Raw genomic sequence first — 23265 nt, forward strand, 5'->3', positions numbered from 1 at the left:
GAAGACAAACTACTCCAGCCACTCCAAAAACAGTGGCTACAGAATCAATAGATGACCACATAGTAACTTTTCAACAACTCAAAATCAAACCGCCGGATTTTTTTTTCTTTTCCGATGGCCGCTGCAACTTTGCCGGCCACCACAGACAAGACCGAAAAACACATAAATACACCCTGACAGAAAAATATTTTTGTTTTCAGGGAAGAATTCACACCCAGCAGCATTGACGACACTGCCTTTTTTTTTCTTTTTTTTTCCCACCGGAGGTGTTCCGCTCACCATAAAACAAGAAAAAAAAAAAAAAAAAAAAGTTGCTACGAAGGCGCCAACAAGAGAAAACCCAACGATAGATTATCCAAGAATCGAAACAAGCTCTAATACCAATTCTTATTTTGAGGAAGGGAGGCCATTGATGGGTAGGCAGGTTTGTTTTTACGGTTCTGCTGTGTTTCAAGCACTTGTTTGGAGTGGTGGGGCCAGTTTGTTTAGCTACACGGTAGTACATTATGTTTGGGATGGACTGGTGAAAGGCTTTGGGCTATGGCGTTGGTGCTTGCAGCGGTTTTCACAGGTTGTTTGTGGATAATGGGCAGGTAAAGTAACTCTCATTTGGTAGAGCATTTTGTTTATAATGTTCATCTCAGGTGTTATTGTTGCACTTATATGCTATTTTCTTCCTATTGTACCTCTCTCTCTCTCTCTCATTCTTCCTGTCTCCTCCACCAACATAGGTCTTGCCTTCCGCTGTCCCCACTCTTTCTTAATCCAACCAACCCGACTAATTTCTTGCACCACAGCGAAACCAACCCACCAGTTTTATGGGTGCTCCTGTTTGGCATCGGGTTCAGATATTTTAAAACTGACGAACTAGGGTCGGTGTAAAAATCCTTTCCAAAAGTGACCAACCTGACCCATGCAGGCCCTTTTATACAATACATAGGTGCCATAAGACATTGCTATTGCTTTCCAGGTCTTAGAAACGTGGCCACCCCTGCAGTTTCAGCTGATATGTTTTACTTATGTTGTGATCTGCCACGTGGCAAACAAATCTAATATGGAATTCTCTTGCTACCATTTTAGTCTCATGACTTAAGATATACAAACAAATCTAAACGAACAAATTTAAGCAGGCTTTTCATGTTGCAGTGTTTAGGTCTTTTCTAAATGCAAAGACGTTGGTAGATATTTAAAACTCTGAAACAAATAATGCCTGCATCAGTAGGTATTCAAAGATAGTTTGATGGATTATTTACAATATTATTGAGAACAAAATAACAATAATGTGAAATTTTTAAATGAGCTTTAGCATATGGTCCATATTAGCAGGTTAATTAAACAAATTACCTGATTACTATTAAAATAAATAAAAACATAAAAACAAAAAAGCAGCTTCTGCAAATGAAGAAGGAGCAATTACCTGAAGAAGCATATGGAAGAAGTATATGAGATCAGTTAAACTTCTGAAAACCACAATTGTTGTGGTCATGGTCTGGTCAAGAACTATACACCGATTATTCTGCATTCAAGGAGTGGGGAAAAGCAAGTAATTTTGTGCAAATGGTAAACCGCAAGAAAATTATATTTTTCAAATCTAAAATATGGTTATAAGAAGTTAGGAACATGATCACAGAGGATAGAGACCATGAACAACTAAGATTTTAAGCCAAAAATTGCATGTTTTATAAAGGAGATAGATGTGATTTATATATTTATAGTAGAAAGACCAATTGCTATCCAGTCCCAATTTTATTTTCCTCCTCTGCCTTCCTCCATTTTTCTCTATGTTTCTTGTACCACAAAAAAAGGCAAAGAAAAAGAACCCAGACACTTGTAAAAGAACCCATTTTTCTCTATGATTTAGACTGTTTTTTCCCTACTTCTTCCTCCAATTTTTATTCTTCTCTTTCAGTTAAAATTGACTGGTTCTGAAAGAGGTAATGAATTTACAGTTACTAATTGTTTAGTTACTGATATAGGGAAGAAAATGGAAAACAATTTTAATAAAGAAGGGCTGTTTTCTTACACAGCAGCACTCATCCATTCCACATACATAGGAGAGTTTGTTACAATCATTGGGGAGAATATTCTGAGAGTTGACCGCCTGTAGGGCCAGCTGTAGGTACAACTGGCTCTTTCTAGAAGAGTACAAATAATATAGTCTAGCATTCTAACACACCCCCTCAAGCTAGAGGATATATCTCATATAAGCCCAACTTGGAACAAATTGACAAACTGATTTTTACATAATGACTTTGTGAAAATATCAGTAAATTCGTTCTCAGACTTTATAAATACATATCTATGTCTCCACTCACTATCTTGTCTCGGCCAAAATGGTAATCAACTTCAATGTACTTGGTCCTCTCATCGAACACATGGTTGGAGGCATAGTGAAGCTTCTAATAAATAGTATGCCACGCCCTGGGGCTCTCTTCAAGCATCAAACAATACGAATAACAGCGTCCCAATGTGAGAGTCTCAGAGCCTCTAAGAACTAACTCAATACTAATTGCATATGAGATATCTGACAATGTGATGGTTAGATATTTGAGTTTCCCAACTAGTCAACGGTATCTGCTAGGATCTGAGAATAACTCTCCTTCGCAAGTTTATAATTCAGATCTCAAGGAGTATCAACAGGTTGAGCACCTAACAATCCAGTTTACTTGAGGATGTCAAGTACATTCTTCGTTTGAGATACGTTGGTGCCTATCTTTGACCTTGCAACCTCAATTCCCCAGCAGTACCAAAGTATGTATCTTTCAATATACATAATAAAATGTGTGAAGTAGGCTATGTATCATTGAAACAAGCCTCATCTTTCTCTCCATATTTACTTGTGCAAACCGATTCACAAATATCATCTAGCATCCATATGTTGGGCTTAATAAGATTTGAGAATAATCCCAAAACACTAAAAATTAAACAAAAACTTATGAGATGGTGGCAACTTGATATGCAGATGGATCATCACATCTGGCTGTTAGCTCTTAATCAAGTAGGGTTTATGACTTTGTTAGAGAGTCTTTTATAATGGCTCTAGGATTTAATGGATTGGCATCCGAATCAGGTAGCTTCTATCTCTTACATAGTCTCCCCTATAAATCTCATTATACCCATGTTAAAATTTGAGAAACCATATCCTTATCAAGTGCACAACTCATCAACATTAATAACTTCAAAATGAATCTAACTTTATACTTACAAAAATCATCTTTTAAAAAATAAATAAAGGAGGAGAAGCATACCTTTAGTACAGACAACAAGAAGAAAAACAATGGGTCCACAAAAATTGCCACCAAGCAAGAAATGACAAAAAATTTGTTCCATTGTTGCACGACTTTAGCATGAGGATTCATGACACCAGGAATATATTGTTGGAGAAAAGAATAAAATCTCCTAGCCCAGCCTTTAGCATCCCCATAGAGAGCATTATGGAACTATAAACATTCAAAATAAGGAAAACTGCATAAGATCATTGAAGTATTTGTATGCATATTTAAAAAATAAAAATAAAAATTGTATGCCATTATTCTAGATAACAAAGTTATTAGTAGTAAAACATGACGAAGTCAAAAGGATATAATGGTATAGTAAAATGTGTGTGTAACCTCAAGAAAAATTTTCCTAGAAAGATAGATAAACAAAGTGTTTACATAACAACTACACCCAACACCCATTGACATCTAACACCACCTCCAACAGCAATACCACTGGACAGTAAAGTATAACCACCAACTCCACAAAAATCCGCATAACCCCTATTGATGATAACTGTCAACCCCACCCCCATTGAAATCTGCACCGCCTTCATCCAAAAGCACTATAAGCACTACAAACACTTCCTTCTGCTCTTGTAATCACCACAAACACTTCCTCCGTAACAAAATCATCACCAGCTCTACCAATCCCATTACTCCGCTGCCACTTCAATGGTACAGATGTGATTACTACAGCCATAACCCTAATCACAGAAATTATGTCATTTGTGATGCAGAATGAAGAAAGAATATTAGTTTAGAGCTAGTATTATTTTGTAATTGTTTTTAATATTTAATTTATGTTTTTAGAGTCCGTATTTAATAATGGGCTTGGCCCAAAAGTTAGTCACGTTAGGGTTAGGATTTAGTATTTTAGTCTATTTAAGCATAAGTTTCAATTGTATTGAACAAACTATGATTGAGAAATAAACAGTTATTTTGTTCTTTGGGAGTTGTAATTGCTCTTTTATGTGGTGAGACTTTACGTTCCTGGTGAGACGCCAGATTTATCTAATTGGTGAGACACCAATCTTTTATCTTTATTTTGTTCTTCATCCGTGCTGCGTCACTTTGCCACCAAAACTGTTACTAATACTTTCAATGCCAGGCCCACACAGTTTTCCGCCTTTTTATAGACAACATAGCAATCTACCACATATTCTTTTTGCTTTCAACAAAGCACAAAATGCAAAAAGATATATATAATGTCATTCATATTTCTCTGAAAACTAAAATAGTTTTAGATTTAGGACTGCAGCACTTAAATTACAATCCTTTTGTAAGATGTTCATGGCCACTACCACAATTAATTTTCAACCCCTTTGAAAATGAAAGCCTGTGTTTTATTCTCTTTTGTGTTTCTTTTATTATTTTTTCCCCGGAGTTGGGGAATGGAGGAATGGTTCATGCCTGACAACGAGAAATTCAAGCTTAATGAAAAAAGTACCCCCAACACTGAAAAGTAAAGCCCAAAACAGTTAGTTACAGAAGTTAATGAAATTGCTTATTGGGGGGACGCCTTGCACACCGCTGCATATCTCATCAATAGGATGCCTTCTCGGGTCTTGGATCTCAAAACACCCCTTGAGGTGTTGCCCCATCTTTCTCTATTTCAAAAGGTGTTTCTCCGAGGGTCTTTGGATGTGTTTGTTTTGTCCATGTTCACGGTCCAGCTCAGAGTAACTTAGACCCTCGAGCCCTCAAATGCATCTTTGTAGGTTATTCTCCTACACAAAAGGGGTATAAATGTTATCATCCCCCGTCGAGAAAATAGTTTGTCTCAATGGATGTTACTTTCTTTGAAACGCAACCATATTTTTCCTCATCCCAAACTCCTTTTAGGGGGAGAGTCCGAGGGAAGAGGATTTTTTGACCCCGTTACCTATTCCTACCCCTAAGCTTGAGCAGGAGAAACAACAGCTTACTAATGAGTCTCCTACTTGTAAGTCATATGTGCCGCTTCTGGAAGAGTTGAGAGTTTACTCCAAACACCAGAAAAGGAAGACCATTCTTGATGCTACATGCCAAGCATCTGATCCTAACTCAAGTGATACTACTTCTATTCCTTATATGAATTATGTAATACTTGTTGTCGATGATATCAATCTCTCTATTGCACAACGCAAAGGAGTCAGGTCATGCACGTACCATCCCATATCTAATTTTGTTTCCTATCATTATATTGTTCCTTTGTGTCCAAATTGCCATTTGTGTCTATCCCTAAAAATCTACAGGAGGCCCTCAGTGACTAAAAGTAGAGGCCAACGCAAGAAGAGATGAAAGCTCTTCACAAAGACAATACTTGGAATCTTTTTAAATTGCCTAATGTAAAGAAGGTTGTTGGATACAAGTGGGTGTTCACTATCAAGCATAAGGCTGGTGGTTTTGTGGAATGATACAAGGCAAGACTTGTTGCAAAAGGTTTTGCACAAACTTATGGGATTGACTATGAGGAAACATTTACTCTAGTAGCAAAGATGCACTCAATTAGAGTTCTACTTTCGATAGCAACAAACTTGGATTGGCCTCTCTCCATCAATTTAATGTAAAAAATGCATTTCTCCATAGAGATCTAAAAGAAGAATTATACATGGAAATTTCTCCTGAACTAGAAGATTCAATCCTATATTGGAAAAGTGTGCAAAATAAAGAAGGTTTTGTATAGCCTAAAACAATCTCCAAGAGCATAGTGCAAGCGGTTTTCTCGGGCTATGCAGAGATTTGGTGACAAGCAGAGTCAAGCTAATCATACACTTTCTATTAATTATTCCACTCAAGGAAATGTAACAACTTTGATTGTGTATGCTGATGATATTGTAGTAATGGGAAATGATGATGGGCAGATACAAAACTTAAAACACTCTCTTGCCAACAAGTTTGAAATAAAAGACTTGGACAATTTAAAGTACTTTCTCGTCATTGAGGTAGCAAGGTCAAAGCATGGTATATTTATCTCCCAATGGAAATATACTATTGATCTTCTCAAGGAAACATGATTGCTCGGATGTAAAGCCACTGATAGTCCAATTGAGGTTAATGTTAAACCAAGAGAAATTGGTGAGTCCTCTGGTGGACAAAGGTAGATATCAATGATTGGTTGGCCAGTTAATTTATCTATCCACCCAGACATTGCATATATTGTTAGCGTGCTAAGTCAATTTATCATTCTCCACGAAAGCTTCAAATGGTTTACCGAATCATTTGCTAGTTAAAATCCTCACCAAGTAAGAGATTGTTGTTTTCTTGACATGATCATTTGAAAATAGAAGCCTATACAGATGGCTCGGCGATCCACATCAAGGTATTGTACATTTGTGGGAGGTAGTTTGGTCATATGGCATAGCAAGAAACAAGCAGTGGTTGCCAAATCTAGTGCAAAAGCAGAATTCAAATTCATGGTTAATGGAGTATGTGAAATATTATGGTTGAAGATACTCTTGAAAGAGCTTGGGCTTGATTCCAAGGATTCTATGAGATTGTTATTGGGACAATAAAGCAGCCATTAGATTGATCACAATCTAGTCCAACATGATCGAATCAAGCATGTTGAAATTGATCAACACTTTATTATAGAGAAACTCCAAGCAAGTATCATCTGCACACTATATGTGAAGATAGGAGAACAACTTGCGGATATCTTGACAAAGGGAGTGTCTAGTAGTGTTCTTCATTCAACCTTACGCAAGTTGGGCATGTGAGACATTTATGCCTCAATTTGAGGGGGAGTGTTGAAGATGAAAACTATTTTCTCTCCAATTTTATTATGATTTTGTTTACTCTTTTATTCTTAGTGCAATCTCCTAATATTTGCTTTCCATATCAAGCTTTGTATTCTCTCCCATTTAAACCTATGTAACCGAATGAAATAAAATCATGGAATAAGAGCATTTCTCTTCCTCTCCTTTTCATTATTCTTTTCTACTATATGGTCCCGCACCTGGGAGGGAGTGTTAAAGTATTAATTACATAATTAAATTCATCATTTCTATAAGCTTAAGCTTTTGGGATTTTTTTTTTTCAAGGATAAGTGGTGATTAATCATATATAACAACAAAATCTTGACCGGGACATTTGTTACTGTGCTGCAAATGATTTTTTTTTTTTGGAAAATCCACTTTACCCCCCTGAAGTTTCAAGGGTTTTTTAATTTGAACCCCAAAGTTTAAAAATTAGCAATGTACCCCCCTAATGTTTCAAAAATTTTCAATTTAAACCATCTGTTACTAATTTCCGTCAAATTGGACGGAAATTAATAAAAAAAAAAAGCCTGAGGGTAATTACGTAATTTCATAGATTTCCGTCCAATTTGACGGAAATTAGTAACGGAAGGTTTAAATTGAAAATTTTTGAAACATTAGGGGGGTACACTGCCAATTTTTAAACTTTGGGATTCAAATTGAAAAACCCCTGAAACTTCAAGGGGGTAAAGTGGATTTTTCCCCTTTTTTTATTTTTATAAATATTTTTTTTTTTTTATAAGTAATGTTGTATATCAAGGGCACAAAGGGGCGCAACCCTAGTACACAGGGAGTAGACAAGAGAGGGACTAAGAAGGAGAGACAGAAGAGAAAGAAGAAGAGAACATAAAAAGAAAATCAGGAAAGTTGATCACTAATGAAGCTAGCCAACCAGCAGTCCAAGTGAAGAGGGTGTACAAGAAGAAGTGTATAAGGTCCTCAAGATTCCTAGACAAATCCTCGAAGCATCTAGCGTTCCTTTCCATCCAGATGCACCACATAAGACAAAGAGGAACCATCTTCCACACGACTGCACTTCAGGATTTGCCACCCGCCCACCAACTAGCAAACATCTCCTTGAAGCTTCCAGGCAAAACCCAACACAAACCGAACCAAGAACAAATAACATTCCACAAGGTGCGCACGATTTTTTTATAAATATGTGCTGCAAATGATTTACTTGAAGGTTTATCTCTTTTAGGCCCTCAAGTTCTATATTTTGTAACCATCATATCAAATTAAATGAATGTAGTTTCTATGCCTAGGTTAATGAATGTTGAAAAATCATTTATGGAAAATCTTTTAAGTTTACCATCTAGGAGCTGAATGTCAGATGCATAGATAGGATTTGACATCTCAATCTGAAACTGGGAGATGCCAGGAATTGTATAACGAGAAAATTAGGTACGAACATCATTCCACAGGACCACATATGGGGAATGCATGATCACAAATGGCAAAAATGGCTTACTCAAACAGTTAAAATAAATATAAAACAAAATAATTAATGAATTACAACAAATATTCTTGCTATTTATACCAAGTTTTTGAGGAAGGAAATCCTATTATGTGACAGAAGCAGCATCAAACTCAAATTCTATGCAACAAGGTAGATGTCAAGAGAGAAGTTTTAGCTATGATGCAGGCATGTGATTAAAAAACTGGACAAACAAAGCATATAATACAAGGCCACATGAAACATTGTAGTCAATGTCTAGGATAAGACAGAAAGAACACCCTATAGGTTAAGAAAGGAAAAGCACCTTAGGATCAAATACAGATGAAGCTTTTGAGTTCTTTTGTTGAGCTGCTTTGAAATTGTGATAATTTATTGGGCAAGTTGTGCAATAAGGATCATTGCACATCCCCAACTGCCCAGACCTCAGTAAGTGTTCATTTTTGTTAGTGTAGATGTCATGCGGCAGATCATCCTGATCCTTTCCCTTCGAAGAAGGAAAGTTTCCTGCCAAAGGTTCCACTGTTTTGCATCCTGTTATAGCTTGATTTGGCCAAAAAAGGTTTTCAGGTTTACGACTAACATATAATGGACCACTCATCTGTATGAATGGAGTTCTTCTTTCACTCCGTAAAGGACCAGTATGGCCCACACGGATAGCTTCACTTTCATAGGACTCCATTGAGTTCATAGGAATGGAAATTGATGAACTCCTTGTCCTGTATGCCAACTTTTGAAATTGGGAATCCACATGTTCGTCCATTGACTGCCCATTTGTGTCTGAAAGCATAGGTATATCGTCTTTCTCAAAACCAGCCATCTTTCATTAACTAGATCTGCCAAAAAAATAAGTATAAAATAAATATTCAAAATGCATATGTGCACGTGCTAGAACTGCATTAATATTTGAAAGCGCAAAATTTAATATAACTCCAGAAACCTTTAAATAAAGTAGAAGGGGTAGCACAAGAAAAATCCAACGTTCAAATGTCAGTAGCAATCATAATTTAAAAAATTGCTAACATATCTCATATCTCGCACTAGATTGGTACCAGTCATGATAAACAAGAACGATATTTAAACAATAGCTCAGAAATGTATCAGCCGATATAACATATTTATCCACAAAATATCAGAAAATATTGACAAAAACATCAGAAATATTGTGAAAAAACATGTGAAAATTTTAGCAGAAAAAAAATTAAAAAACAAAATCTATAAGAAAACATCAAACTAATAAAATAATCAAATATCAGTGGCCGCAAATCAGCCTGATACTGTATCATCTTTGCCAGACAACTCCGATATCTCTGATATTTTTGAAATTCAAAACCTTGGTAACTATTCCAGGTAAGTATAACTTTCTTATAATGAAGCAAGGAAGAGAAACACATTCCGGATAAAACTTGGTGGACCATAAAAATATTATTTATATTGTTATGCTTGTAGTTTAAATTTAGAAACATTCACCTGATTGACTTCCAAATTAACATAGTAAATTAAGCTTATCAGGACTACAAGTGGTAGAGCCACCATCTAGTGGCTCAACAATTAATAACTAAAAGAACACTAGGTAAACTGATGTCAGTGAAGGCCCTAGTACCATTGATTAGTTTTTTGGGATTCCAAACAATGTTAATTTCAATCCACAAAAACAGAAAATAAACAGAAAGGATTCGAGATCTAGTTTAGTAAGTAATTTGCTTTCCTAGTGCATGGCCAGAAATATATCCGTCATGCCACCACAAGATTTTTTGTCTATTTCATATATGAGATTCAGTTCCTTAACCCCATGGCCCTTCCAAAAAACCAAATGCCACATCCCCAAATAGATGAAAACAACACTGTTTTCCTATGGCTATTCACTCACCCCTCACAGTCTCAAGTCCTTATTCAAGATTGTCACAAAACTCCTTTTTCTGTTTTATCTCATGTAACAAATGCAATTTTTCAATTCTTGCTCTTTCTCTTGTTCAACAATATTTTTTTCAACAGCATATAAAGATCACATATGCAGGAATTCAGGAGAATATATTTTGCCTTCAGCCCACTAGGTGTGACAAAGTATCAGGTTATCCTACATGGTGAATAAATTATAACACAGAAGCCCCCATATTCTAAAAATTATAATAATAAAAATAATAAGCTATGATCTTGTTTTTCCTTTTCAGCAACCTAATTTTCATTTTTCATAATATGCTAAAAATAATGTTCTTGTTCTTTTAAGGAAACAAACAAGGAAAAGAACATAAAATGATGAACTTTGAGAACAAAAATTATTGTCACAGAGAGGATAGACTCTAGTGAAACATAATACATGTTTCATAAAGACGTGATTATGATTATCAATGGACCTATAGCATATAAAACACTTCCCTATAAACTCTTCCAGCATCAGCTAACATAAGCCCAATTCTGAAAACAAGAGTAACACAATAGTATTTAAGTGAAGGAGCCAGAAACCTTTAGCTAGAGTATGTCAGACATTGTACCATTGTGAAGAAAATGTACAAGTCCACCTCAACTCCTCAAGCATTATATAAGCAGAGCGGCGAGTGGTCAAGCTCGGGAAATTACCAACAGAATAGTGTTGTGTTTGTTGGAGTCTGATGTTTAGGTAGCAACAGTTGGCCTGGAGGTTAGGGTTGAAGGCCCCTAAGGAGGAATGGAGTTATATTGTTGACCCTAATCATGTGGAGGCATTTTGGTAGTTTTCTTTCTTACATAAACCCTAATTGTGTGGGGCTATTTATATCATTATTAGCTGCCATAAATGATAAGTTTTGTACTTTCTCTTTTTTGCCTTATTATGGAATATGGATGTAACCAGTAGATGTACCTCACATTGAGGGACCATATAAATCTCTATGTTTTGCTTTGTATTTCCTTTATTTATTTTTTCTTTTTTTTGTTCATTGCAGTGTGCGTGGTTGAGGTTCATTGCGGTGTGCTTGGTTGAGAGGGGATTTTCTCCCAACAGATAGATTTTTAGAATCATCACCTCATAAACAAACAAGAAAGAGTATGAATTAGAATCAGGTAGTTCAATATTTTGGTAGAAATGATTTGCAATGTTGATACACCAGCAGAGTTATGTAGTTTACAGAGTCGCCTTTATTATGCCTTTATTGCGGAAGAAAATTCATGAGCAAAAAAATTGTAGTTGCCTTCTTCACAACTACTAAAGTACATTTTCCATGCTGTATCTGACCATTGGAGAACCTTGACATGGCCAATTGCACGTCTTACATTAAAACCAATTTAGAACACCTAAAAATAAATGAGATTATTAAAAATAAAATAAAAAAATAAAAAAAGAGAGAAACAGTCTCCCTAAGAGGTTCTTTTTCTCAAAGTTTTGGTTCCTCGTGAAGCTCTCTTGACTATTCTTATCCTTCATGTGGCCATCATCCACTTTGCAGACTGACTTAGCTTTTCTACTGGCACCCCCTCCTCCACTTCTCTTAACCATTCCTCTAAGCATTTAGTCTCACCCAAAAACCTACACCCAGTTTTTCATTTCTACAATGAAAATCTTCCCATTAGCCGCAAATTAATCAGCTTAGTTCCGATTAAGCCCATCTCCATTAAGTTCGTTAAGTTCCACAAGAAACCGTATCCACAGTACACCAACTACACAACCAGATTCACATAACCAATCAGTCAAAATTGCACGGCCATGTCACCCATGTGTATGTATGTGTGCATCACACGTTCCATACGTCAAAATTCCAGAAAACAAACAAAGAAGTGCAAGGAATAATGGAAATAGAGTTGTAGAATAAAAAGAAATAACTCAAAACAACCATACAAAACTATAAACAAAATCAAAGTTGCAAGCTTTACATACCCTGTTATGTTTGATGCTGAATTCCCACTACAGAGTTGCAAAACTGCGTCAATGGCGTACCAACTGAGACGGTGACCCTCACAGAAGCCAGCTGAAGCAAGAAAATTCAGAACCCATTAACACGGCTCTGAAAGGGTGAGGAGTTTTGAAGCAATTGGAGGGAGTAGGGAGGACTGAAGAAGCTGACCGTAAAGAAAGACCAAAAAGTGAAGCCTTTGAAAAGTCAGCGACTCGTCAGTTGCTTGGGCTGAAAGGCTTTTACTGGTTGTTTGCCTTCGCGTGATTGGCCGCTTGCTTGTGACGGTACGAACTATGCGTTGGCGAGGCCGGCACGAGGCAAATGCATCCCCACATGTGACATGTGACGGCCCTTTGGGCATTTGCTCAGCATCTTCCTTTTTTTCCTTTCCTTTTCCCATTGAATACGTTGGTTCTCGGTTGGTGGAACCGGATAATGATTCACACCACGCTGGTCATGCACGTCTAGTTAAATTTATTATTATTTTTTTTAATATTTTTTATTGTCTATACATATACATGTTTAAAAATTTTATTAAAAAAAAAAAGTAATTTTGAAAATATGTTTTTTTTCTTTTTTTGGCGAAGTGAAAATTAACGACATAGCACTAAAAAAACAGTCATTGAATCAGCACTTTTTTTTTTATAAAAGTCTAATTTTTACTGTCACGTTATTCAGTTATATGATAATAAATAAGTCTACTTAATATGGTACTACTGTTTTTGTCTTTTTCATGCTTCAATTTGGTTTTTTTTTTTATTTATTTATTAGATATTGTTATGGTTATACAATAAAAAAATAGATGATATGATAATTTTGTTTAATGCTTTTTGGGTTTGAGTGTGGCCATTGTAAATTTTGTATAAAAAGAGTGAGGAATTATTCTATTCCACAAAAAATAAAATAATTTGGTTAGGAATTATCTTAGACCTAGTCCTTGTACGTTATCTAGGTTGATAATAGATATGAACTTTCTTAGTATCTTTCTTTGATTTATTACTTTAGTGACTAATTTTCTTTTCTTTTTTATAATAAGGAGAAATTTCTTGCATGCATCTAACCACATGATTATATGGTACTAATGCACAATCAAATCTCCGGTACTTCTTTGACTAATAACGTGAGAAACATACTGTCTCAATTCTACTTTGACTAATAATGTGAGAAGCAATGTGAGAAACATATTGTGGCGTCCCACATTGTTTGAGTATGAAAACGAGGATGCATTTATATATATAATGCTCACTAAATAGAATAAGATCCTTTTGGAAAAACCCAAAAATAAAAATTGTGCGGGTTGAGGTCCAATGCGAACAATATTATATCACTTAAAGCGGGTTGTTACACATATTGTCACGACAAAAGGAAGCACGAGCCACGAATGTATTATTATTCTAAAATAATTAATCAAAGTTATAATTGAAATTTCTTAAAATTATTTATATAGTGAAGTTTTATCAAATAAAGAATCAATGTGAAATGTAGTATCGATTTAACATATTGATAATCCTCCCGCCTAATGTAGAATTCAATTTTTTGAGATGTTACGATATTCTTTACTTATTATCGTGACATTTGTCAAGACCCACTCGCATTGGAGTGTTCCAATGCTAGATTACGGTGTTATTGGGTTAGTTTGATATCATTTGCCGTAATCAAGAGAACTGCTTAATCACATATGTGTTATTACTTCAAATTTCAAAATGACTTATCAAATAATTAATACTTTTCATAATCACTTATAAAAAAATTTAAAAAAAAAAAAAAAAAAAAAAAAAAAAAAAAGCAAACAGCTACAACTGCAAAGGCGAGGGAAGAAAAAAACCTAACCAATTCCGGAGAGGCGAAGAGCTGTGTAGCACGGTGGAGGGTGAACGGAGGTAGTGCAGTATAAGCAAAAGGATGGTTAGAACAACTGAATTAGTCGGAAAAACCAAAAAAATAAACTGGAAAAAAGAAAGGAAAAAAACAAGAAGGGGGAGGGGGAGGAAAGAAGAGGGGGAGTAGGGGGGAGGGGAAAGGAGAGCTCCCTCCTCCCCAAAAGTCTGGTTTTTTTCTCTCTAGGTCTATAGAGAAAACCTAGGGTCGGCTCCAAGAATAGGGTTTGACTTCTCATTATATTTGCTTTCATGAGCGAACTTTGGGGTGAATATTTTTGTCCTAGCCTTTGGGTCAATGGGGATTAGTTTTGGTGTGAGGGTTTGCTCTTATGGCCGGAAAAATAAAAGTTGAGAATATAGGCTACTTATGTATTAGATTGAGTATGCTTGGGGCATATTTGTTTTATAACTGAAGTTTGAACATGAGTTAGTGAATGTTGAAGTCATAGATAGGACTTGATTGTAAGATTTTATGTTTGTCTCTATAATGTTGTAACCTCATAGATTTGATTATAATTTATCAGAACTTTATTTTCTCTGATATAAGGCTTTATTCTCTTGATATTTTTCAAGGACTGAAATTTTTTGCAAACCAGCCTGAAAGAAATATCCTCCAACTCATTTAAAATACTACAAAGTGTCTATAAATATTTAAAATACACATTAAATTCTCAAGGTCATTAATAGCAGTTTACTAACTTAGACTAACGTTTTAAATGTTTATAAACATTTGGTAGTATTTTAAATGGGTTGAAGAATATTTCCTCATTTGGAAAACATTTCTGTCAATTTTTCAATGAATGAATATGAAAGAATATCCTAAAAAAAAAAAAAAAAAATTAAGGATATTAGATGTTTATCGTTGGCATTAATTAAGTGTCCATGTTTTATATGGTATGGTACAAACTATTAGTGGAAATTTTACTCGTCTCCCTAAATTATTAAATTATCCAGCATTTTTCAATGTCTTCCTAAATTTAAAAAATTGCAACGTAAAGTTCTAATCTGTCATACCATTTCAATTATTCCATCCTTTTGAATTTTTTGTTAAATCATAACCGAGAAAATAAAAATGACCAAAAATACCTTTTTTATAAAATAGGAAAAAATTAAAAAATTAAAAAAAAAAAAAGGAAATTTGGCCATGGGTCTTTTTTTTAAAACTAAGGGCATAGTTGTCATTTAACTCAACGGAAAAAATTAAATTTAATTGTAAAATTAAGATAGTTTGAAGGTTTAGAGGGAGTTTCCGTAGAAACTAAAAACGGGTTCGAGAGAAACAAACCGGGTTCCAGAAGGAACCACGAACGATTGACCGCCTCCGCAACTCAGTGGGCGGTTGATAGTTTTTCTCTTTCTTGAGGCACAAGTCAGGATCCCAAAACCCTCCACATAAATATCAAATCCCGGCACGATATTCGAATTCTTTTACACCAAACGCGCCCACAGAGATTTCTTACAAAATCAAATCGCATTGCTGTTCCCTCTCGTAAGCTCGAATTTCGTCCTCTTTCTCATAATCCCTTAATATCTTTTTTTCTTCTAAATGATTATTGATTTGGGCGATTGTTATTATCACCATTGTAGCAGGTGCAGGTAATTGGTCGAGCTGATTTTTCTGGGTTTTGAGGTCGCAAAAGCCATGGTAAGTTCGTTCATTGATTTCTAATCGATGTTATGAAGTTGTTTGTAGAATTTGGTTAATTTAGATATTGTTGGATTCTTTTGAGGTTTGCTGTGAATTTTTATGTTTTCTATTCTCCGTTAAGAATGACTTTCCCGGGAAACTGTTAACAAAGGGCCAAAGCCCCCCACCCCACAAACAAGGATTCATGCTAATTCCAGAAAGTAGGTGTTATTTTTGTTGTAGTTGCCTTTTGGGTTTAATCTTCACTTCAATTATAATTTATAATAGCATCCTCATCTTTATGACAACAAAGATTTTTTTTTTTGTTTTTTTTTTTCTTGTAATATTATTTAGAGTATGTGTGCTTGTGATATCTCGAATTGTGAAGGGATGCGTTAAGTTTTAGCTAAAAAAATTACATTTACCCCCTCTTAACTATCCATTAATTTCCAATGTTTCCCTAAATTTTCAATCTTTGCAATGTCCTTTTTTTGCACAAAAATGACCCCAACAAATAATTTTGAAAAGAAAACAAAACAAAAAATCATTTTTCCTGAATTTTTGTCTTTTTTTTTTTTTTCTAGTTTTTTTTATGAGGGTATTTGAGTGGATAGATTATGATGGAATTGCATAGATTAAGTCTGATATTGGTTGTATAAATTGGGTTATATTACTGATTTCAGGGAGGTTAATAATGACTAGATCTTTTGGACGTGGTTAGAGCCTTTTTGGGTCCTATCCTAACAAGGACATGTGAAATTTGAGAGAAATTGTTGAATACTTGTGCAAAAGTTTGCTCTAAAGAATGTGGGTTTTGGTTTGAGTGTTTATAGAACCATAACTTGTTGCTACATCTTTTATTTTCGTCAGACAACTCCTCTAGTAGTAGGTGCTTCCGTGGCAAGTGTTGCCTTAGGGGCAAGATACTTGATTGCAGCATGGCAAGCATTCAAAGCTCGCCCTCCCATTCCCCGTGTTCGAAGGTTTTATTATGGTGGGTTTGACAAGGTCATGACTCGGCGAGAAGCGGCATTAATTCTCGGAGTCAGGTAAATCTCCATATCCTATGGCTATGGATATTTCATTGTTATATATGGCTCTGTAATTGGTTGGATTAAATTTAATTTTTCTTTCAGAGAGAGCACTGTGATTGAGAAGATTAAGGAGGCTCATAGGAGAGTGATGATGGCAAATCACCCTGATGCCGGTGGGAGCCACTATCTGGCTTCCAAGATAAACGAAGCCAAGGATGTCTTGACAGGTAAGAGTAAGGGAGGAAGCTCAGCATTTTAGATGATTCAGGTCAGGTTACCAATGTATATTTGAGGGTTATTCATTTAGAAGGGGGGGAAGCTATACATTTGAGGTTTTGATATTGAGTCTCTCTCCCTAAACATTGGATTACGTTGTACGTGTATGTGATTTTGCCAAATTGGCGGCTTCTCATCATTGTTATAAAAGCATTCACACCTCTCCTTTTTGCCGTTTGTATCAAGAGCAAGAAAGGCCCGCTTTGACCTCTCCCTGTTTCCTTTGATACCTCAGAAAATAAAAATGTGCATGCAAGTTCGGACAATGAGCCAGAGCCACATTGATATTGCTTTTACAAAAAGCTAAAAGAGTGATGAATCTGCCTCACCACGAAGGGTGATTACCAATAACCCTCATAAATAACTTAAAAGATTAATCATCCCAACAAGTGTCTTCCTCTCAATCCACCAACCTTTCTCTCATATTCTTGAAAGAAAATTTGAGAGATGAATGGGTTTAAAAGTTTACCAACCAAACAGAGCTTGTCGGTAGGTCTATGGAGAATGTCTAATAATCAACTATTTTATGTTCCCGTTTGTCTAAAAAATAAGAGCAATTTCGTGATAGCATTTATAACAAACAGCACAAGTCAAGTTCTGTTAGCTTCCAGTCGGAAAGGGGGAAGACGGGGGGAGGGAGCCACAATACATATAGCAAATACAAGGTAAACCAAACTTTACCATTGCACATGAAAAAATAGTTTGCTGTCTCTCAAATATTATGAGACTGTCAATTACAAGCGAATTGGACAGAAAATGCCAGTTATAAGTTCCGGACATGGAGAGAAGGGAGAAGAGATGAAGCAGACTCTAGTTGATTCCAATATATCCGTCCAAAACCAAATTACAGTAATCTAAACTCAATCCAAGGAAAAATGTAAAAAAGAAGAAATCAAAACAAAAGAAAGCACAAATATTTCTCACACAATCAAAAGCAATAATAGAAACGCTACACATTAATATAGACACTTCTCTGCCACGAGAATGGTTACTGAGAATCAGGGTACAAATCCAATATCTTTGAAGTATTCATGCTCAAGGGCAACCCTGGCTGTAATTCTTCTGCTGGGGTCCAAGCAAAGCATTTTCTGGAACATGATATAGAAATGCTTAAGTGTAGGAAAGCATAGTTGTCATCTTGTATAACAGTTTATCCATTTGTGATCATCTAGAACGGTGATGTGCTCAAGTCCACAAAAGGCTCCTAGATGCCAGAAGTGGATTGGGTACAAAAAATGTGCTCAAGCTGATGGGGGCTTGGGTGGTTTATCTTATCACCATTTTATTTAAACAGGCAAAGAAGCTTAACGCCAATATAATAATGCAATAACAGACGGCAAAAACCATAAATTGGGAACTTGTTTCCAGGCTAACATAGAAGAGGTAAGAGTTCCTCTTTCTTTTTTATTTTTTGTAACACAGTTGGGCATGACCCGGAAAAGGAACTTTGGTGAAAGAGAAACTTAAGTGATGAAAATAACCACCATAGAAAGAAAGGAATTGGAATTATCATCTTGCCTCCTCTCTGTGAGGTGAACTGTAATAAATATATCAAATGTACACTTACGGAAAGAAGATCAAGTCCAGCTGAATCAAGATTTGGAACCACAGCTGCCAAATCCTGCATGGTAATGGAGACAACTCTTAAATTTTCAATAAGATTGATTTCCTTTTTCTTTATATTCGGTCATGGTAATAGAAGTTTAAGGAACATAATTTATCACATAAAGTTTAGTTACCTTCGGAGGCCATTTGGGAAAAGCAGATTTATAATCAGGCAAAGAAGTCACTCCAGGCCATGTATCCTCGTTTGGAGTGCCCAAGATTCTTCATATAAAAGAAGATATGTTAATATAATAATAAAACACTTACAGCAGCAGAACAGCTGGACTAGTCAGCTTCTTTTACTTATCACATTGGTTTGGTTTTTGTCTTCTGATTCTTGTGTGCATATGCATTGCGTTGGGGGAGGGGGGACCTTATATTTGTTGGGTCAAGCCTTATATATAGACATCTGATAACAGCAGTGAAGTACACAATTTCATTTCTTTTATAAAATACTCACCATGCATCTAGAAAGTGACCCATCAGATGTTTGGTTTGATTTTTTTACCAGAAACCACATGGACAAAAACAGAAGTGAACTACACAATTTCATTTCTTTTATAAAATACTCACCATGCATCTAGAAAGTGACCCATCAGATGTTTGGTTTCATTTTTTACCAGAAACCACATAGAGAAAAAATTTCCAATTCAACCCCTCCCCAAATAAGCCTTTATAATTTAATAACATAAGGATATCATATATTTTTGAAAATTTGGGCAATTATACTTCCAGATATATTTCCAAAGATTTAGCTTCCCAATATTGTTGAGATGCAACCTAAACCAAAATTAACAGAATGCCACAAATTGTGACAACTATTATCCCATCAATAAAACCAGGGGAAAGGATAAAAAGAGAAAAAAAGAGGTACATAATATGGGTACAACGAACAGGTCAAAAAGTACACCGAGTTAAAGTACGAGAATAAGTATGAATGACAATCTGATCATCTTTTTCAGATGTATCTAATGAAAATTTGGGGCCGCTTTATCCAGCCACAAATTGATCTATTCAGGTATATGAGTAATCTGTTTAGATGCATAACATAACATTTTCATATTCAGAGTCATCCTTCCAAACATATGTCTGCAACTAAATTCTCCAGAAAAAGCAACAGTGAATATTGTGGCTGGGAAGGTACTCACTGGAATATCTTAAACAGTTCATCAATTTCAGAGTCCCCAGGAAATAGCGGCCGTTGGTTAACCATCTCGGCAAATATGCAACCCACTGACCAAACATCAACAGGGGTTGAGTAATGGCGGGATCCGAGCAATATTTCTGGAGCTCTGTACCACAGGGTCACCACCTACAAGAGCCACCAAGAATCATCCACCGGTTATAAAGATGATTAATGGACTGAATTTATTTTTCATCATTCAAATTTCTAATTAAGCCATAAATGAGGTGAATTAATCAGATTTGTTCAATTTTTGGCCATGAACAAAGAAAGCCTAGAGCAATTGCAATAATTAAACATCATAATACACTATTGCTAGAGAAACACAAATAACAAGATAAGGAAACTCGAACCCAGAGTATGCCTATACCTCATGTGTAAATGTCCTGACAGGAATACCAAATGCTCTGGCCAGTCCAAAGTCTGCAAGCTTTAGTATATTGGCGCTGCGATCTAATAGCAAATTTTGGGGTTTCAGATCTCGATGAAGAACTCTATGGGAATGGCAATAAGCAATGCCACGGAGGATTTGATGAAGGAACATCTGCAGAAACGAAAAAAAGAAAAAATTACCAATTGAAGATAGCCATTGTAAGTAATCCCATTGTGCACCATTATTGCCAAATTTGATAATCAGATTCAAGATGAAGCTAAAAACAAGTTAAGAAAGCATTCATTTCAACCTAGAAAAACTAACCAAAAGTAAAAACTACAGTGAAAATATGCAAATTGTATTAGATTCAGCTAAAATGTATTCTAAATATGCTCAATAGATAAAGAAAAACAAAAAACAAAAGAACCATATATATTGGGGTGGCAAATTCACTTTTGGCACCTGATAGAAATTAGCAAAGCATGAAAATTTGTTCAAAGGCTAAAAACCCAAAAAAAAAAAAAAATCATAAGCATCTTTGTCTACCATCTCCCTGACCTCATCACAAAAGTTGGAAGGCACTACAACCTAGAAATGGCCTGCATTGAACATGAAAATACTTTGATTTCCTAATCAAACAACTAAAAAATGGACCATAATTCTTTCACACAAGAAGTTACGAAAAAAATAAAAAATAAAAAAAAAAGATCTTCATGGATTGCCCAAACCTCCAAAAAACAGAACTCAAGTCACTTACTTTCACTTGACGTAGATCCTTTGCGAAGTCTGGAGATGAATCCATGTGCTTCTTCAGATCCAAGTCAAGGTACTCAAAAACCAGATACAAGCGCTTCTCACTGTGCACTACGTCCTGTAACCTGTCAAGCAAATCCATCAAAAATTACAGGCAACCCTGACGAGACAAAATAACCATCATAAAACAACCTAGATTCACACAGAAAATGATGATGCCAGACAGTACACATGAGAAGATTTCCATAAGTTAAAAATTTATGCAGCACCTATATGATTCTGGCAATCTCTGGCCAAAGTTTTTTTTTTTTTTTTAAAAAAAAAAAAGATTGCACTCATTTTATTTTTGAAGTTGCCATGCCGTACAAACATACACACCTAGATACCAAGACAAATGCCATTTTCCTTGTTAAGCTTGATAATATTATGAGAACTAACATGCTCGGAGTAGAATGCTGACTGTTGAGTACATATCCAAGAAAGAAAGAAAGAAAGTCTACCTATATACAAGCCGTGTAACTGTACATGCATTCCTCCATCAGTTAAACAAGCAATCAACCAGGAAAATGGCAAAGGATTTCTCCCAGAAGAAACAAACCAGAATTTCTTTGTAAAAGAAGAATTAAGGTGCACTTTTCTTCCTTCAAAAATCAGAAAAGCAGTAGCAACAGTGCTCTTAATGATTTAGAAGGGCACTTAAACTTAGTTTTTTTATTGGCAAGGGCAAAAACAACATACATGGTGAAAAACATGGTGCGCTTAAAATTGGCACACTATCTTCCTTATCTTATATGCATACTCCTAAATTAATGACATCAATAAGCGACATGAATCTAATGAGTACTTGACAATGTTCACATGCTGCATTTCTTTCAAGAGGGAGATTTCTCGGATTGCAGTGCTTGGTACTCCCTCATCTTCCTGCTCCAAGCGAATCTTCTTTAAAGCTATAGTCTCATTGGTCGTACGGTCACGAGCCTTATAGACCACACCATAGGTTCCTTCCCCGATCTTCTCAACTTTCTCGTACTGTCACATTCACAAGCATCATAACCATCAAAAGAAGTCCAAACAAAATTATTCACAAAATAATAAACTAAAAACTTCGAATAATTTCACTAACCTGGTCCATCCAGCCCAGGTGAAACAGCCTCTCTGCTCAAGTTAAAGCTACAACATCCATGGAGATATAAAGAGATTTAGTATAAAGTTCTCAAGCTTGAACAAAACAAGCAGATAATTATCAAAATATATATCGTCGAAATTATACGAAACGGAACGGAAATGCCATTTCTAACTGTGAAATCACATTTAGTCGAACTTTCTGAATGGCAGATGCACATAATCAACAAAATAAACACACGCATTTGCGAAAATCAACTTTCGATTTACACTCTGGAATCCAGTTATGAACACAAACTCACACTAAGACCAACAAAATTCTTGAAATCCAAAGGCAAACGATTAAGCATTCGTCCGGCATTGCAATTGAACACAACAATTGCAGTCCAAACGAAGTAAAAAGAGAAAGAAAGCGGCGGTGAAGTAAATTGAGTAATCGCAGAGAAAATGGACCGATTCGCGCAGACGAGAGCAGCGATTGGGAGAGCGGCGACGTACCGAGGGAGAGAGAGGTCGGATCTGGTCAAGAATGGTCTCCTTAGGGTTTGCGATGGAAGCCAGCGGCCCAGCACCAGCGTCGCAGTGACACTACGACTTCGCTGCGACTTGGGCCAAGACCAAGACCAAGACACTGCTCGCCTCCGCTTTCCTTTTTTATTTTCTTTCCCCTGTGCACGCTAGTTATGTATAATATTTCTGTTTCCCTCCACCTCCCTCCAATTTCGGCCACGCCACACAGCCCAAGTCTGTTTGGTGCGCACCATTTTTGTTTTATTTATTTGTTTGAAATGAATTACGCTCTCAACCTCATTTCTGAGTTGGATTTGAAAGTAATCCCTGTAGTTTAATATCCATATTATATTTTCAGTCTCAACATTTAAAATCACAAAGGAATCCAATTTTAAGAAGAGACCCAATTTAGTCATTTTAAATTGCTTGAATGATATTTTGTCAATATTATTATTATTATTGCCATCAAAGTTATTATTATTATTAGGTTCAGTAAGTGCGATTTTAAAAATTGTGTTTTTGAAATCCTTACTTTTTAAAATTGCAAAGGCATTAAGTAAAACATGTTAAAAAATATTTT

The 23265-nt window shown here is 35.7% G+C and overlaps 3 protein-coding genes across 6 annotated transcripts in view; 1 reads left to right on the forward strand and 2 right to left on the reverse strand.

The window, feature by feature from the left end:
* The window catches only part of CNBT1 (cyclic nucleotide-binding transporter 1), a 28648-nt gene extending 15995 nt beyond the window's left edge, over nt 1-12653 (reverse strand). Inside the window, exons 1-5 of the mRNA XM_088518158.1 lie at nt 12491-12653; nt 12304-12394; nt 8761-9289; nt 3249-3440; nt 1418-1516 (exon numbers count right to left, since the gene is read on the reverse strand). Coding sequence (XP_088374284.1) covers nt 1418-1516; nt 3249-3440; nt 8761-9273 — 804 coding nt within the window. The 5' untranslated portion in view covers nt 9274-9289; nt 12304-12394; nt 12491-12653. The remainder of the gene's footprint in view (nt 1-1417; nt 1517-3248; nt 3441-8760; nt 9290-12303; nt 12395-12490) is intronic.
* Nucleotides 12654-15488: 2835 nt separating this feature from the next.
* Nucleotides 15489-17316, forward strand: LOC132184840 (mitochondrial import inner membrane translocase subunit TIM14-3). 2 transcript variants are annotated; one of them, XM_059598616.2, is made up of 4 exons: nt 15489-15691; nt 15790-15847; nt 16700-16878; nt 16966-17316. In XM_059598616.2, the coding sequence occupies exons 2-4, from the start codon at nt 15845-15847 to the stop codon at nt 17120-17122; spliced, it is 339 nt and encodes a 112-aa protein (XP_059454599.1). In that variant the 5' UTR covers nt 15489-15691; nt 15790-15844; the 3' UTR covers nt 17123-17316. The 2 variants fall into 2 exon arrangements, with proteins under 2 accessions (XP_059454599.1, XP_059454600.1); XM_059598617.2 differs by having other exon boundaries at nt 15793-15847.
* Nucleotides 17317-17798: 482 nt separating this feature from the next.
* On the reverse strand, nt 17799-22847 carry CDC2 (cell division control 2). Of its 3 annotated transcripts, none has more exons than XM_059597723.2 (9): nt 22674-22847; nt 22177-22223; nt 21898-22082; nt 21058-21178; nt 20298-20471; nt 19893-20056; nt 18879-18966; nt 18707-18760; nt 17799-18227 (listed from the first exon to the last, which is right to left on the reverse strand). In XM_059597723.2, the coding sequence occupies exons 2-9, from the start codon at nt 22183-22185 to the stop codon at nt 18138-18140; spliced, it is 885 nt and encodes a 294-aa protein (XP_059453706.1). In that variant the 5' UTR covers nt 22186-22223; nt 22674-22847; the 3' UTR covers nt 17799-18137. The 3 variants fall into 3 exon arrangements, with proteins under 3 accessions (XP_059453706.1, XP_059453707.1, XP_088374233.1); XM_059597724.2 differs by having other exon boundaries at nt 22629-22847; XM_088518107.1 differs by lacking the exons at nt 22177-22223; nt 22674-22847 and having other exon boundaries at nt 21898-22091.
* Nucleotides 22848-23265: the final 418 nt, after the last annotated feature.

The sequence above is a fragment of the Corylus avellana genome, chromosome 7 (genome assembly GCF_965113065.1).
Source record: "Corylus avellana chromosome 7, dhCorAvel1.hap1.2, whole genome shotgun sequence".
Classification (NCBI taxonomy): domain Eukaryota; kingdom Viridiplantae; phylum Streptophyta; class Magnoliopsida; order Fagales; family Betulaceae; genus Corylus; species Corylus avellana.